This window comes from Drosophila biarmipes, chromosome 3L (genome assembly GCF_025231255.1).
Source record: "Drosophila biarmipes strain raj3 chromosome 3L, RU_DBia_V1.1, whole genome shotgun sequence".
Classification (NCBI taxonomy): domain Eukaryota; kingdom Metazoa; phylum Arthropoda; class Insecta; order Diptera; family Drosophilidae; genus Drosophila; species Drosophila biarmipes.
In genome coordinates this window covers 8621923-8640511 of record NC_066613.1, presented here as the reverse complement: position 1 = coordinate 8640511, position 18589 = coordinate 8621923, and the positions used below count along the sequence as shown (strand labels likewise).

General features: G+C 41.6%; 1 protein-coding gene across 1 annotated transcript; it reads left to right on the top strand.

The window, feature by feature from the left end:
• Positions 1 to 15333: 15333 nt before the first annotated feature.
• LOC108028167 (uncharacterized) lies at positions 15334 to 16409 on the top strand (the record flags this gene model as incomplete). The annotated part of the gene is made up of 1 exon (XM_050885979.1): positions 15334 to 16409. A coding segment is annotated over one exon (939 nt), but the record flags the coding sequence as incomplete, so codon positions are not given.
• Between the last annotated feature and the right edge of the window lie 2180 nt (positions 16410 to 18589).

The following is an 18589-nucleotide window of genomic DNA, read 5'->3' as shown; positions in this document are numbered from 1 at the left end:
AAGCTGCAGAACAAATAGTTTCATAAATATTCCTTAACAACTATTTGTGTTAAAGGGGTATCAAATGATTTGCAAAGCATAATAGAAAACATGTAAAAATCCTACTCCTCAAGCATTTTACTTAATTTACTTTAAACTGCAATCTTTATTTAAGCGCTTTCAAAATTTATACAAAATATGAAACAATCCAAATTAAAATATTAAATGGGCTACACCTATCAGAAATACTACATATATCAGAAAGTTGTTCAGCGGAGTTAAAGTACTCGAAAAATAATAAGTTTAATTGGATTCAAGATATTAATAAGATAAAAAGGTTCCAATATTTGGAGAATTATAAGTTAGCACCTAATCTTTATAAGATTCAAGATATTTTTAATATAAGAAAGTTATTTAATGGAGTTAAGTACTAAAATAATATTATGGTAGCAACACCTAAACTTCCTAGACCCACGCTATTTAAAGGATAAGAAAGTTATTAATTTATTTTTAGAAACTGACAATACCTGCTTGTATCTGAATATATCTGCTTATCTTTGAGGATCCTGTTGCTCGTGGCGGTTTCTTTGATATAAGTAGCTGCCTTGATCCGCGGATTTTCACTTGCTGAGATCACAGTGCGGCTGGATGGCAAAAAAGAGGCAAAGGCAAATAAATAACAACAGGCCAACCGCAGTGACAGAGACACTGACGACACCCGACAACGTCAGCTGAGTGAGACAGGCGACCAGCAGCTTTAATTGTGCCAAAACATTCTAAGTACCCGAACCCGAGCCCGCACCCGTAGGTAGTTCTTTGAGCCGCCCGTCCGCCAGCAACAGCTGATTGCGCGGGGCGCGCTGAGGGGCTGCAAGGGTCCGCCGGCGTCCACTGTCAATGTCATCATCAGAACCGAACCAAAACGGGCACCGAAAGCGTAGCAGCCACTCCGGTAGCCGCTGACGTTGGCACACTATGCTGGCTCTTGGGTTTCTTGGGATCGGTGCTGCCCATCTGGCGGATTTTTTAGAAAGTGGTTATCCATCTTTCAACACCTTTTCTTAAATCTTTGTGTGTTTGCAGGACCAACACGCAAGCTAGTAACTCAACCTATTAGTGATGGTATGGCAAATCAATCAATAGCATAGAGATATTTTAAAAACAGATAGATAATTTACCTGTGCTATAAAAGCCTGCCAAAGATCAATTGCCTTTCAATTATCAGTACTTCTTTTATACTATAAAATTCTACCAATGATAATCTGATTTTTACTATTTTTTTAATCAATCTTTCCTTACTGCTTCAACTTATCAATATTTCTTGTATACCTCCATCTAGGTTTCAGCATTTACGTTTTTCTAGGATCTTAAAATCCATAACTGCCGCTAATGCTACTAAATTTTTTAAAGATATCTATTAGACCCCTTAAAGCAAGAAGAGATATATTTGTTTGTTTTTTGTTTGCCAGCACTATTTGGGTCACCTTTCTGAAGGTAAGGGAGTACGCACAAGAGTGAGACGAGCCATGAAGGAAGGAGGGCTGGAGATGACGCTGTCTTCTCGGTCGCTGCTGGTACTTAAGTTTATGATATGAAGTGCCACGGCCCCTGTCCCTGTGGGTTCCCCTTGGGTTCCGAGTTCCCCGCCCCGATTCTCCACGGACTCAAACTCAACCTTCGCATTGTTGTGCAACAAAAGCGTTGAGAACTTGTTAAAAAATGAGTGGAATTTCGCGCTGCATTGCACTTGGGGGCACCACCGCCAGCGAAAGGGTCTTGGATGTGGACATGGACGTGGATGTGAGCGCATCATGCGGGCCAGGATGCCAGCTGGGCCTGCAATGGACGCCTGCACTGGGAGAAATATTATATTATCTTTTTTACTTAAATTTTGCTTCATAAATATGACAAAAGTATTGTATTAATCCTTCTTGTTACTTCTAGCTTGAGGCTATTAGTTGCATTTAAGACCAAACCTATCTATACAATATAAATATAATATTTTCTGGCTCTGTATGGCTTGGGCTGGATGTGCTTATCCCGATCTACCGCTCCCCTTAAGCGATCTCGGAAAGGCTTTGTCATTGTTGTTGCAGCGGCTCAAGAACCCGAAAAGGGTTGCACCCCAGCTTGATGATACGACCACGACCCATATAATAAGCTTGATAAAATCAACGCGCTTGTTCAGGCAGTGCGGAAAGAGTAAAGAACAGCAATGAAACCAAGTAACCTAGAAACAATTACCAGGACCATGAAATACTCATTAGTCACGGGGTATACAAATATGCTAACCTCAGAAGTTGAGAACTGTATTAATTCCCTATAGGTTCCTGATAATATTACACAATTAAAAGGGATTTAGTTAACGAATTGTACTGATAGATTTTAACAGCTAGCTAGTAATACGGTTTGTCCCAATCAATCTTATCTGGAAGGGAAAACCTTGTTCAATATTTAAGTTAAAAAATAATATTTTTTTAGAAATTTAAGCGAGTGTCCTACCCGCATCTGTGCGCATCCCGAGTACAGGGTAGGAACAAAAGAGTAGGATACAAATTGTTTTCATTGCATAGGGGAATTAGCCTGGGCCCGGGGCAGAGGCCCTTTGAAAGCCGGGGTGGATGAGGGGAGGCCAGGACCCAGGACTTGTCTGTCGGGCCGTGAAAAACAATTTGGAATTTAATCTGTTCCAGAGGAGCTGCGCACCGCAATCGCAGTGCCAATCGCGAATCGGAATCGGCATCGACGTCGCCCCATTTTGTTGCCAGTTTGCCGGGCTGTGGGCTTGCTTTTGTTTACTTGTTGTTTCGCTTTATTTTTGGGTGGATAAGCCGGGCTTATGTGCAGCCAACTCGAAGTTGAAGTGCAGGGAACTTGCAGCGGGATTAGTGTCACAGGAAAGTCGAGAAGAGCGCTAATAAGATGGCAGTTCCGCTCCCCAACGACTTGGGCAGATTTGCCGCCGAACTTTTATCATTGGGCCGGGTGAAAGTTTGAAGGATTTGCGCAATTTCCTATAATTGAAGCCATCCGGAGGAGGCACATCATCGTCCTTGATGTTGTCAAAGCACTCTGCGGCTTCCTCTCCTTGAGGGAGAAGCTCCACCGATGGCTGGCTGCCGGGAAAACTGCCAGAGTGGCAACTTTAATTGGATCCACGTGAATGGGCCGTGAAAGCAGACTTTTTCCATGGTTTCGCCAAGAACAAAATAGAAAGTTCGCGGCCAACTAAGATCAGCCGGATTGATAAGCCTTAAACTTGAGATGTCTTGCCTGCCATTAGTTTAATAGAATAAAATGGGGCACAATAATGGATGGGTCGAGGGAAATAAAGCCATTTAAGCTGCCGAGATAACTTAAAATTTTAATGTTAATGTGAGTTATGAAATATGAGGAGGTCCTTAAGCCACTAGTTTAAAAATTCAATAAAATAAGATAAAGTTTATTAGTTTATACTTATTTAATACAAGAAAATTATCACATCAGAACTCCATCATATTTTTGTAGAAGCCATTTTAAGGCACACCACTATGTTTTAGGTTAATCAGCCACTAAGTGATGTGGTGAAAGAAGGCAAGATTCCAGGGTAACCCATATTCACTGGGTAAATCTCGACCATATGCTTAAACCTCAGACCCGGTCATCGGATCCACTGGCCGTCAGCTGTCCGGGCCCAGCAACTTGCTCTCCAAAGTGGCCAAGCATCCGAGAAACGGGGCATGCATCCACATCCATCCATCCGTCCGTCCATCCATCCATCCATCCATCTAGCAACATGGCAAACACTTCTTCTGTCTTGTGTACTTTTCGTGGTATGTTAATTTTGAAGAATGCCGGCGGTAGGGGTGTCTCCATTTCGGTGTTGCCAAGTGAAAAGAGCAGGGGCAAAAGAGGCAACGCACGCATAATATATTGTATTTTAGCCATGCCCGTGACCATGTCCAGGGTCGTATCTTGTATCTTGTATCGCGCATCTGTATCTGTATCTTGCGGATCTCTCGCTCACACCCGCAGTTTGTCGAGCAGCTTCAGTCGTTCGTATATCCGTTCGCAGTCGTTAGCTTCTGGTATTTTATGCTGTCCATCGCCTCTTCCTTTCGAGAACACCTTGCCCTTTCCCCCTACATTTTCTGGGCTGTCGCTTGGACGGCTTCTGTTGTTAAGTTGGCATTAATGTGTAGTCGTTTGTAGTTAATTCGTTGCTGTCTCTTACGCTCCCCGATCCACTGACCCCGAAAACCTCCGAAGTCCGGAACCCCCGACCCACAAGCCTCAACCCTCCGCAGCTCGGCCCGGGATGTCTGCACTGAATGACTTTAAATGTATCTGTCCGCTGCAAAGTACCGAAAAAATATATTACACTTTACATGAGCCGAAAAAGTATAAAGAACGAAGGAGAAGACGACAAAAAACGCACCCAGATACACACAAACTCTTAGGCGACTGCTGAAAAAGAAATAGAAAGAAGCCCCCTTGTTTTAAGCAAACAAACTATGAATACCCTTTTCATCTGAAAAGGTTTAAGTCTTAAAAGATACAAATTATAAGATAAAGATACTGATAACTTAAAAAAGAATAAAATGCGTTAAAAAAGTTAAAAAGTCCATAGCAAACTGATACATAGTATTACCTATATGTTGATATAATACAAATTTTAACATGATATTGCCATAAAAATTAAATAATAATACGAAACTATATAAAGAAGAAAAATAAATTTAGCATTTGTTATGTTGTAACATATTACCTAATTGCACATTCCCCAGTCCATTTGGAGTCCCCGACGCACTGCGATTCACGAATACCCAGCATGTCTCAAGGGTATATCTCTGACACAAAAAATAAAAACGATTTGCGACTCAGTGAAATTAAATGAAAACTGAAAAAAGCATTTCCTCGACCGGGGTGATTTGGTGTGCTCGCCGGCCTGTCCACCAGCTGAGACTCATTATATATCCCATATATATCGCCGGCCAACTATCATTTCCACTTCCCATTCGTCCTCGTTCCGTTGACTAAGTGTACACAAATTAGAGCAGGTTTATCTGATAAGAGTCGGAAGTTCAGTTGTCCCCTCGCACACTGACTGCAATCTATTGACGAACATTTAGCATTGTTTTTTCCTCCTCGGTTGGGGGTAGATTTTTTTCGCGTCTTTCTCCAGTTTCGTGTTTTTCGGTGGTTTTCTTTCGCCCCGAACATTTTAGTTGAGCTTGGATTGCGTTAATTTGGTAAATGTTTTGACGTTCTTGCAATTAAAAAGGCACAGGGTGACTGGCGGACAAACTGGCGGACAAACCTGCGGACAGGCGGACGGACGGGCTGGGGCCCTTCCGTTTGGTTTACTTTGTTGAACCCGTGACACCGGGCGTCTGTTTTACTAATTAAAAGCAATGTTCCAGAAATGTGTTTACCTGCTGCTAATGAGTATCCACAATGAATTGCTGTCGTAGATAGTCAGTTCCTCCAACTTTATCCGACGGTTAGCCGCCCTCCCCGCTCGAGTTCCTTTCTGTATCCACCGAGTGTATCGCGCTGCCGCATTGCGGATTCCATTCTATAGAAATGTACGAGTGTATATAAATGTGTGGTCAAGGAGCGGAACAGCGACAGGACACGTTTTTGCTGGCTTTGCTTAAGCGGCAAGATAAGGGCCAGCACCAGGGAAACGGGTTTTTTCGCTAAAAATAGCAGTTACATTATGTAACTTACATTGTAAGCGAAGGCTGATCCGAGCGATCTTTCCAGGTGGCTATTAAGCCGAATTAACTTGCCAGTTAATTTAATTATCTCTGCGGCTTTCGTTTTTGCATGTTCGAGCTGTGGCGAGGAAGGTGTGGCTATTATCATATTGCTGTGGGTATTCATTTGCTGATAATGGAGCTATTGCCTTGTCTTGTGCTTAAATAAATAATATTTATGAGCAGGAGTTTTTTTACGCGAATATTATTCAGAACATTTATATATATAAAAAAAGCATATAATATTTATGAGTAGAAGGTGCTATTTTTAAGAAAATATTTTTCAAAGCATTTATATATAAGTAAATAAAATAAAACATTTAATCTAGCAATAAGTTTAACCACATCCTATATGTTCAATATATCTATTTGAGATCTTGATTGGACTCGAGCATTTCATTAGCATGGGAAGACTCCTTTGATTAAAAATATCTAAAGCCTTAAGTTCTGGAAAACTATTTGAGCAGAATACTGCAGTCCTTTAAAGGGAAGTAACATACCATCATAAACAAAAACCGTAGAGAAATCCAAGCATCAGCAGATTGAAAAAGCATCTGCAATTGTGTTGTCAAAACTAAAAGCACCCGTACATCGCTGGCTCCACAACCTTGATATCTTATTGCCCCCGAAGATTATCTGTTACCTATCCAATTGTCCAATCCCCCGATGGCAGCTTCCCGGGCGCCCAGTAAAATATTTATCCAGCAGCAGCTGTTTGAGTGCCAAAGTTGTCATGGGGAAAAAGTGCATAAATATAAAAACTAAGGACGGAAGGTAAAGAAGCGCTTCCACTCAGGTTGGCATCTTCATATTGGTTTTCCTCCTGCCGGTTGATTTTTGGTTTCTTAGTTCCGTTCGGTTCGGTTTTGTTTTCTTGGCTCAGTGCGTTTGAGTTGCTGGCGCTGCAGTTTCGGGTGCCAGTTGTGGTATCTGAAAGATACAAAATATGTTCAGCAATTTACCTTTTTCAAGTTTATTGCATCGCGTGCGCAGGGGCGGGAGTGTGTGTTTTGCGGGGGGCAGTGGCCAGTGCCTCAGAAATCAATGTGTGTAACGAAAGGCAGCCGAAAATAAATGTTCTGTGAAGGAATTTCGACGGTTTTTGCTGCCGTGTCTTTGGCATTGCCATTTCCATTTCCATTCCCATTTCCCTTAGCAATGCCAAACCATTTACTCCGGCCCGGTTGCTGCCTCGCTTCGGTTTCGGCCTTATTTGTTTGCCAGCTTGTGTTTATACCTTTCGACTTGTTTAATGCCTTCACTTCAGACAATGGAAGTTGTTTCTTTTGTTTTGTTTATTGATTTAAGTTTATTGCATGCACTAGAAGAAACGTCTTTAGGGGTTTTTGGACCACGGTTCACATAACAATTTTCCTATTAAAATAAACCTCTGCGGATACGAACTTTGCTCTACTTAGTAGCTTTTTGTTCGAAGAACATTTCTAATTTATTTGTATGTTTATAACAAAGTTATTGCATGTTCTATAAAATACGAAAGTCAGAAGCATTTAAATGAAAGTTGTTATGTTTTTAAATTTATATTGCAAGGCTAAAATCATTTAAGTTAAATGTTCTGTTTTTTAATAAAACTTCCTCTTTAACTTAAATCTATTTATTAGCTTCTTTATTTAATAACATTAATTATCTAAAAATCGCATACAAAGATCTGGTAAAATGGTTTGTAAAGACTAATTTCCATATTTTAACCATTAAGATACTTCCACTGTGTAAACATAGCTTTTCAAATTCCCGGCATATCCGTAAGATGTCTGCCTTAATGTCTTGGAGCTCTTCAAATAGACCTTGTTCAACTTCCATTTAACCAAAAAGTGGCAAGATGATGTCAGATAGCCACTACATCTGTTTTTGTACTCGAGTTTCCACGAAATATCTAAAATGACCCAAGGAAATGTCAGCTTTGAAGCTCACCGCTGTGAGAAAAAGCGAGCAGCAAGCATTTCTCACAGTGTACGCATGAACGGACATCTACAGGAAATAGGTGTAAGTTTTCCTCTTCTTGTTTTCGTTGTTTTCCCTGTGTTTTTTCCTTTTTTTTTGCCAACATTTCGTTATAATGCGTTTGTTTTGTCTGCCGGCCGGTCAGCGATGGGTGGCAGGGGGTGGCAGGGGGTGCAGGTTGCGGGGTGGGCGGCGGCCAGGGGTCAGAAAGGGGGCGGGTCCGCGGCAATTGCAGTTGCAATTCATGCAAGAACGACAGCAACACAACCGAGAAGCAGAACGGTCTCGAATGTGAATACCAAAATGGTAATGGAATCATATGTTATGAGGGGCGGAAGGCAAAACAGGGGCGTGGCAAAGCCAAAGCACACAGAAAAACGCTTACGTTTATTTTGGACATGGAAGAGATAAAGTGCTAGGATAAAACAAAAAAACAAATTAAAAATCAACTATGAACTAAAAAATAATTGACAGCAATGTTTTCCCACTAGAAAAATGTTATTTTTAAACAGGTATTTAAACTTATTCATTAGTATTATTTTTTATTAACACACTTAAGAATATTCAGAATAGGGTTTTTCTTGGTTTCCTTAGTCATCCCTGACAATAATCCACAAAGGGAAATACCAGTATGAATAAGCTAGATGACAAATGCCTTCGATCTGAAAAATATACAAAGTTGTTGCTGTGCAGCAAGAGCAACATGAAAGCACAACAGGAACAATCAGCGGACAAGCGGGCAAATAACAACCTGGGAAGTTCTGCGAAAGCGGCAGCAACAATAGCCCCAAATGCCGAATGCATAAAAGTATAAACAATTGACAGATTCATAAATATGCAATTTACTTCACTTTTTATTTCGCTTGCTGCATTTCCTGTTTCGGCTGCCGTTGCCGTTGCTGTTTCTGTTTCTGTGGCGGTGTGGCTGTGTGTTTTGTGTTCTGTGTTTCGGTGGGCACTAAAATTACCCAACGGCAACCAAATGGCAACACATGCCCATAAATTAGCATTTAGAAAAAAGAGGAAAACCGAAATAAAAATGGAAACGACCGACCGACAGCAGCGGCAACAACAACAGGGCGAAATGCAAAGAGAAATGTAATTCATGCCCGGCAACAACACCAGAGCCAGCAAATGGACCGAAAGGCAGAGGAGCCATCAGGAAGCCCGGGCACAGTGGGTTAAGAAGTTAGGGAGTTCGCCACAAAAAATAATGTAAGCCATATACTGAATAGTCGAGATGACAATCCTAAGTAAACGCAAAAAATACTATTTTGGTATACAAAATTAGTATTTTTTTTAATGTTTTTCCAAAGGTACCTACTTTATACGCATTTCTAACTAGCTTTAAATAACTAAATTAAAATAAACTAATTTAGTAGAAGAGCAATTACCCCTTATATTATTAGTTTAAGGTTAATAAACTCAAGATTTCTTTCTTTATTTTCACTTATTCCCTAATTTTCTTTACAATGCAGTTTTTGTCCGTATAAAATTTATAAATATTTTAACTCTACACAGCAATAAGTTCATATTTGTTCAACTTAAAAAAATTTTAGTAAAAATAATGTAAAAGAAAATTCGATTATCTATGTAATCAGAAATCTATCTGACTTTTTTGTAGCCTGTAATAATTATAATAGGATCTAATAGAATACCTACTAAACAGGAAATTCTGCTTAAGGTCCCACTGTATTCTGTACCACTGGGCCGCACATCCACCGGCACACAGAGAGAAAAAGCTTATGTAGATTTGAGCTTAATTCGATTTGGTTCTGCTGCCTTTTTGTCTTCGCTTTGAAGTAAAAAAGCAAAAATAAATTGGACTTATGCAGCGGCGGCAGCAGCAGCGGCAAGTTGGCCAATTTGCGGCAAGTTTACGTTGCCGGTGCGGCTCCGTTTCGGCCAGAGAGATAAGTCGGGTCAACAACAACAAGGGCCAAACTGCTGTGCGGTTTAACATGGCCAATTTGACTACGATTTCGGGTTTCGGTATTGGGATTGAGATTTTCGGGGAGCCGGAGTCGGGCAGGACGAAGGACGAAGGACGGTCCTGGTTCGGATAATACTCGGGTATAATTTAGCTTACTAAATGGCCTTCTAAGTGCGATAAAAGGACTTTTTATTAAAATTTCAAATGGCCGTCCAACAGGACGAGCTGGAGAGAGGCAGGGCCGGGCAGGGCAGGGGCGGGGGCTTGCCAATTGACTTTTATTAAGAGCCCCATTCCCATTGCCGGGCTATTTATTATGTCAAACTTGGAAGCGGTTTTTAGTTTACAGCGATTGCCTTGTGCCGACGTATTAGTTGGGATTAGGATGGTGTTCTACGGGCAGCCTTCGGGACAAAGGTGGAATACATTGGACTGCTTTATGGGGTTGGTTTCCAGAAGGGACAATGACAAGGAATCAATGCGGCAAGCTCCTTGAATCGCTCTGATTGACGGACTTTATTTCGGGTCTGTACAAGGAACTATTCAGTTCTAAAGGGTTTAAAAACATTTATAGGATTATTTGGTATCTTCTAATTATGATATTGTGCAAGTTTTCCCGCAATTTTAAGTATTTTAATGTTAAATAAATGTATCTATTAAACACTATATATTATATTTCTTGGATCACAGTATTACCTATTTATCTTCAGTGCCCTAACTTATCTCTCATATCTCAGAAATGGTGAAACCCACCGACCCATTTCTCGCAGTGCCGCCTCGTCCAATTGGTATTCCATCAGGGCGTGCCATCATGCATTGTCATTACCCGACTCGCGGGGCCTTCACCTCGCCCGCGCCAAATCCCAGCGAAATAACCAAATTTAATAATAGCGTGAAAAAGCGTTCACCTCTTTCATATGCAATCAGAGTCGGGCAGCCAGAGACAGGGCCGTCAGACAAAAACGGCGGAGCTGCAAAAAGTAAACTAAATTCTGAATAATGATGGCCACGCGGAACTGAACTGGAACTCGAACTCCAAGTGGAGCTGGGCCCCGGCCCAAGCCCAAGCCCGATCCCGAACCCAAACCCCAAACCCAAATCCGAACTCCGGTTCTCTACGCTTTCTGATTACGCCGCGTAATGGTGGGAGTGGGAATCGGAATGGAAATCGGAATCGGAATGGAAATGGCTATGGGATGGGCTCGGGCTTGGAGGTGGGAAAGGAAGTGGGTGAAATTTCGCCAGCTGAATCTGAATGCAAATCGTAATTTGTGGGCTTAACGTTTGATGGGTTTTTAATAAATGTGCAGAGGCAGTTAACCGTTCCACTTGGAAATCGGCGGATTTGTTAGCTCGTGATTCAGTGATTGACTTCTGACAGGGCTCAGATGATGGCCATGATGATACTCAGAAAATATATTAAATTAGGTTAAATACAATTTAATCTTAAGTAGTGTTCAGCCAATAAAATTAAATTTTAAGGAAGAGAAAATTTTATATTAATCATATTATTAAAGTATTTGCTGACTTATTAACTAAATACATTTTTATCTTCAATATTGTTGAATGGAATCACATATTGAGGATGAGAAAATTGTATAATAGTAAAAATAATACGTTTTATAACGAAATGTCTTAAGAAATAACTAATCTATCAGTAAATACTAATATATCATAAAAATTAATAAGTAACCTCTAAACTGAGTGCTAATAATAACAGCCATATTTTAAAGATATTGTTAAACAATTTATATAGTTTTCAATGATTTTCAATCAAATTGTTATATATTCTAAGGCTTAAAAAAGCTATATGATTAATTTTTGTTAGTTTTAAACAGAAAGAGCTCTTTTATAATGTTCCCAGGAAAGTCGTTATGCAAATTAATTGACTTTATAAAAGCAGGCAATGTGTAAATAAATCCAATTAACATTTTAGGTGAACTGGAAACATAAGTGATTACCATGAATAAACAATCATAATTCGCGGCTCGGCGTTTGATGGGACTCTAATAAATTCGCCTCGCTTGGAAATTGGAGAAATTTGTCAGCTAATCCAATGTGGGGTTGACTTCTGACTGGACCCGGGACCCGGACCCGAATTGCGAACTCCTTGACTCCTTGGCCAACGGAAGCTGGCTAATAAGGGGATTCCCCGACCCGCTGACTGTCTGTGTGTGAATCATGCGCAGCTTTGACATTTATGTCCTCAATTTATTTGATAAATTTCACACGCACGTTATCAATTGGCTCGACGAGGCTCCCCTCGGTGGTGGCAATAAATTTTGACGGATTAGTTCGCTTATGAGTGGCATCGCCGAAGACTCGCAGGATTCGCAGGAGGCGAAGGACTCGGAGGACCGCTATCCAAACAGACGAGTGGGCGAAACTATTCGGAACGGGATAAACTGCAATAATGGCCATTATTATTTATTTTTATTTTGCTCCCCGCTGCGTGGCGTATCAATTTTCATAAAATATCGATGGCCGGTTATTGATAACCGTGGCCAAAGTCATATTATTTCCCGGTGCCGTTTCTCTGCGGACCGGAACCGGCGTGAAACCCTCGGATTGATAAATTTCCACATTTCGAGCCTGCTCAGGCCGTGCATTTGTCAAATTCGGCGAGACTCGCTGGGGCGGCATCTGAGTCCCCAGATTTTGGTACCGGGTGAAGTCATCTGTGCTGATTCCGCCGCAAATGAGATAGCCATAGAGATTGCCCAGCCTTGGGGTGGCGGAGTTATAGAATTTGAAATCAGGGAAGGGGAAAATAAATTACCAACGATAAGTTCTTAATATTCTCCATATCTGCTCCAAGGGTGGCCTTTGAACAGCAATACATTGTGCCTAATAATATGCAAAATATGCGACTCCTAGCTTATGATATCAAGATGGCAGCATAATCAATAGTACTTGCAGACCCCAACACTCAAGAAGCACAAACATTTAGTTACCCACCTTGCCGAGCCCCTAACGAACATTTTCCAGCTGACCATAAGCTGCATTTAACCAAATCACGGTAATTGCTCCAATCGAGACAATTTGCCGAAGCCAATTGATTAATTAATAAGGTGCTCGAGCTTGCTGGAGCTCGGAGTAGGGGCGGGAGTGTTTTTGGGTGTGGCAGGAGCTCCGGCTCCCCAGATTCGGGCCACCGACATAATTTAAAGCTAATTAATTTCCCCGGCGCAGCTCATTCGAAATACATCAATCAAACCCGAGTCGGGGCTAATTGCATTTACCTGATGACGGTTTTCGTTCTGGCACCGCCCTTCCTCGGGCTTCCGTCAATTGGTGACAAATTATTCACGCTGTCATGTGGAACACTTCGTGTGTGCTCTGCATTGGTTTTGAATTTGGCTTTGGACCCACTGGGCTGGGGTTTTGGGGTAGTTTGAGCCCTCGGAATGAACAGACAGCGGTGAAAGAAAGCGCTGATTAGGTATTATAATTAGTGGTTTGTTGGTTTTAATATTTCCCGTTTACTCGAATGGGCTCAATTACCGAAAACAATCGAGAAATTAAAATTTTTGTTCTGGTTTATGTTTCGGAGGGAATTAGGCTTTTGATGAGTGGCGAGCGTCGATGTTGGCTGAAGCTAATTGACACATTGAAAATGAGTAATCACATATTTATTACCAATTTAAATTAAAAACCAACTGGTAATTGTGGTGTACCTTTCCATCAGAGTTTACTTAGCAATAATGGGTTGTTTTAGATTTATTTGTATAATTTGTTTTTATTTTGTCTTGGTTTCTTGGTACTACCTAGAGGAGCCTAATTTGTATGCTCCTCAAGCCAAATTGTTTGCACCCAATGCAACTCATACCAACTATCCAATTATTAATTTCCCTGTGCTGCCCTTTGGTGACCCACAAAGAAGACCCAGCGAGGAACCCCAGAGCCATCAAGATGGGCCCAAGATAGGCTCTGTGGACGTGTTCGTCAGGCCCCTCGATACGAGAATTATGGGGACACGCTGCTATCGCCAAATCTAATGCCTAATCCTCGAAATTAATTACCTTCGCTGCACCTTTGCCACACGCCCCTTACACATTTCAATCCGACTGTTCCTCGAAACTAAGCGAAAGAAAAGAAAATTCCGTGTATCTGCGGGCGATCCTAGTGCCCAGATACGAGTAGCTCTCCAGACACCAGACTTATGCCCGTGCACGTTCCACGGCGAGAGCATCAGATACCGGTGAAAAAACAGAGGAGGCGGAGGCCACTTGACGCTTCCTTCGTGTACACACTGTACTCGCACTGGAAAAAAAGATTTTCAGTAGTATGTCATGATATGAGTTATCTGTCTGAGAGATGATAATGGTCTGGTTTTAAATAAAAAATCAATCTGTTATATCATTAGAATACCATAAAATAATAGTTTTAAAATGGTTATCTTCAAACGAGTTTTTAATTTATATCAACATTTTTGAGAACTGCAGGATGCCAGCTCGTATCTTATTTTGACAATGTGTTTTTCCACTGGTTTCTTTCTGTGGCTTGGGTTATGGATGACCCAGCCATCGTCAACTTCATCGTCATGTAGATTTTTGAAATATAATTGGCCTAATATTTTAGCCTGTCTGTTGCTAATGCCCGGTCCCAGACACGTACTGCGAGTGTGACTTGGCCCCAAACTCCGAACTCCACTCGAACAGCCACTCGGGCTGCAGGCCATGATTTTTATCAGTTTACCTTAGTTTGTGTTTGGCTAACGCACCCAATTTTCCACGAAATATGGGTGTAGCCCGTTGCCAGTTGCCTAATGTGGAAACCTCCTTCCATCCCCCCGCCTGGGCCCAACCCACCAAGCCGGCCAAGCTGGCAAACAGCAAACAGAAACGACACAATCCGTGCATTAGCCAAACTCAAACTCGAACTCGGGCCCAACTCCATGCCATTTGTTTGCTGAACCTTTGATATTTTCCAGCCAACTCCGAGAGTTGTCAGTTGGGATCCGCGAACCTTGGCATTTGCTGGTCGATGGTCGATATATATCTGAATCTGAATCTTGGGGCAGGTGCAGAACGAGATCGCGGCCTGGGAGTACTGAATCTAGCACTTTGGCTGGCGCACCACAAGAATTATGAGTTGACATTACCGGAAAGATAGCGATCGCATATCGAGATACCACGGCGCTAACGGTCTTATTGACTGGGGTTACTCTTGGGGAGCAAACTGGATATGTAATTAATTTCGAATCATAAAGTGAACTACGCTTTCTATCAAGGTTGTAGCTATAACAAGATATTGTAATGGTTGGACTAGGGTGGACGAAAGTTGTATTAGGTTGTGTACTCTAACCATTTAACGGCAATAAAGTCAATAAACTACTCTTTTATTGACGTCATTATAATAGGCTAGCCGATCCAAGGACTTAAGAAATAGAACAATTAATCAATTTTAAAAATTTAAATGTTTTTTTGCACTCTTTGTATAATTAAATAAGTTAGCACTATGCAAAGAAGTCTCTAAATTAGTTAGTTTTTTCCACAGTTAATAGTTTTAAAATATTTGCTAATTATTCTATTTTCGAAATTGATTATAGTGTACGTGTTACTGAACGCATTTATCTGGACAAATCTGGATTTGGTTTCGGAACATGTTTTTCCACCTGAAATCTAGCCAGGTGTAATACAATTCAGCTAAGTAACTTTCTTACAAAATAAAAATTAAACGAAAACAATATCAGGTTTGCTTTATTATTCAAAAACTTGAACAGCTTACAAGCAAAATAAACAAAAGCAGACTCCAAGGCTTAACCTCAAAAATATATTTCTCCTTTGGCTTGTTGCCCTTGTGAAGATGTCCAAGTCATCTCGGCTTTTCAAGTTGCCCCCCGTTGGCTCCTCATCCGTGTCCTCCATTTCCGGCAGTGAATCCGGACAGGGTTTAGAGGACATGTTGCACGTGACACGGGTGCAAACTTCCCAGGTGGACGACGCCGAGTTATATTTGCACAAAGATGAGGCCCAAAAAGCAAACGGGGATCTCCCAAAGAAGGTTTGTACACCGGATCTGGAGGAGGAGGTGCCCACCAGTCCACCCTATGTGGCATTGGTCAGCAACTTGCCCATGGAGTGCACCGAACGCGAGTTGAACAAGGTGCTGACCAGCTTTTCGGTCCGTTCTTTGACTATTCCGAAGAAGGGAAAGAGCCCCAAGGGATTTGCCTACGTGGAGATGGATTCCCGGGAGGATCTGATTGGGCTTCTCAAGCTGGAGAAGCTCAAGTGCCGTGGTCGCTGTCTGATGATAAAACTAAGTCAGGATCGGGAGGCCCCCTTAAAGGGAGGAGGTGATGCCCGCAGTTATGCCCCACTTCCTAGCAGCGAGTTCGATGCTAACTCCGAGCATTATTCAGCCAGTGTCAGTGATCTCAGTGTCCTAGACTCGCCATCCAGTGAGGGTGAATCTCCAACTCCCCTCTGGCCGAAAAGTGAGTCGTCCTTCTACGGCAGGGACACTCCCATCACCCGGAAACCCAGCAGTACCGAGGAACTGGAACGCCGCATGGAGATGCGACTCCAAAAACTGGCCGAGTTCGAGAATGCCGAGTCGGAGAGGGCTCAGAGCGAAAACCAGGATGATCAGGACACCGTCAGCATGTCCTGGAGCGAGATCCTCAGCGAGACTAGGAACAGTGAGGGAATTTAGTTTTGTTTTCGATATTTAAGTTATAATAACCTCCAGCAAACCAAAATAAGCGGGTTACTTGAGAGATGTTTAGATATAAAATGTACCCCGAGATCCCATCTTCCAGAATAAATGCCATCAAGATGGCCCTGCTTAAACCTGTACTTTTACCATACCCTTCCAAGCAATAACCATAAAATTCAATATAAGCACATTTTCCTGACTACGAATCATTGAAACAATGGGGACACGATTTATATTCCACTAAAAACCTGCAGCGGGCACCCCGGCCAGTGTCCACAAGAATTATGGCCCCAAAATGAGATAGTTAACAAAATCAAAGGCTGTTAATGACCAGCAAAGTGTTGCCTTCCCCCTTGGCAACAGCTGCAGGTTTCCAAGCCAAAACCGAAATTAAAAGAAAACAATTTATCAACCATATTGACTAAAAGCTGTCAACTGAATTAATTTAAACTGATTTATTAATGTGGCGACAGTTGGGCGATCGAACCGCTGACGTCGAAAAGCCGGTGGTGCGGCTCCGATTTTGACCCCACCGTCGCAGCCCCGCCCCCAAAAGCCGTCCTCTTTTGGCCAACAAACAAAGAGCCAAAAACAATCCGGTAAGCATACGCTAATTGACCAACTAATTAGCGCATTTAATGCGATTTATATGTACGCCCGGTGTGTATGGATGGAGCACGGTCACCGAAACAAGAAAGACAGACTTGCTAATGAAATTAACGTAGCGTGGTTAATAGTTTTGCCAAATTTGGAAAATTATTTTCATCAGCTCGATGGGTTCCAGTTCTGCTCTTCGCGTCATCTTTCCCATGCATTATCTTTATTCCTTTATTGTATTTATTTCTGTGTTAATTCCCCTCTGCACCTAATGAGTCGGCCCTTGGAGGCACGATTTTTGCCAGCGGAAAATTACTCACTGCCCCAGACTCTATGGCGATGACTAAGGCGGCTCCATTAAACGTTGATTCACTCGGGATGGAAAATTCGGAGCTTCCGAAGAGATACTGAATTTGGGTTACAAACTAATAGGGGAAAACTTTTTCATTAGCTAAGATATGGTACATTTCAAGAGGGTTTTAGGCCACGATTTCGGTTTTAATAAATATGTATTTATGCATGGGTTTTCTAGAAATTGCCTTAAAAATATATTGCTTTAGTTAACCTTATTTTATTGGATGAAGTGAGCTGTAAATATATCCTTGTGATCTAAGTGAAAACTCAAATTTGGAAAACATTTGGATGCAGAGGGTATTCTGTGCAGATTCTTTATAAAATGGAAGTGCTCAACATATTTCACTTATTTTAAGTTCAGCTTAGGTATTGCAAATTTATATGATTCCCCACTCTGGCACTTTTGTTGCCTCAATTTATCGACTAATTGCTCGAGGCCGCTTCAATTAGACTGGCTGTTCCTCTAACATTTCGGCCGGTCGCACATAAAATGTCTGTCGACGGGCTTCTGCCTCTTCTCCTCATCCATCCTTTGTTCCTCCCCTTTCTCCTTTCGACCTCTGTCTCTTCTCATTAACTCAACGGTGCGGACAGCCCTTTCGAATTTGGTCAGAATCGTGGCCAGAACCGCATTGCCACTGTTAGCCTCCTCTGTACACGGAGAAAATAAATGCATAATTATAAAAAATTAAATCTTGAAAGAGTGAAAGAGCTATATTTTAAAATTATAAGTGGAAAAAAAAGCAAAAAGCCAGATGCTGCGTCTCTTAGATTGATAAAATGTTTACTAAATTTCATATAAATTATCATCATATCATAAATTATCATCTGATTAATTTGTATGGTATCCAAAGGTTTTACTAAAATATTTTTGGATTCTTATTAATTTTATCTACGTATCCCCCAAACATATCATCATAATTAAAATTTATTTAAAATATTTATTAAACATTATCCTAGTTTTTTTCTAGTTTTGTAAGAATCTCTATGGTACAACAAATATTTAATTATTCTTTGCGTGTACTCAAGTATCAGGCGAGAAGCCAGGAGCCACGTCCGGAATGCGGAATGTTCTGGCCATTGCCGTTGCCAATTTCCGGAAAATGGCAGTGGGCATCACGAGCAGCAGCAGAAGCGCCAGCCGTTGGGCGTAAATTAAAATTAAATTCAAATGGAAAAGTGTCGTCGCGGCGACCTGGACTCTGCCAGGAGCTGGAGTTGGAGTCCGAGCAGGAGGAGGAGTCCTGGGCTTTGGCCATTGGCCGTTGGCCATTGGCACGTCTGTCGGTTTATGCAACATTTTAGCAATTATATTCGCGTCGGGCGACATTACAACGGCAATTACACGCAGGAGCCGCAGGAC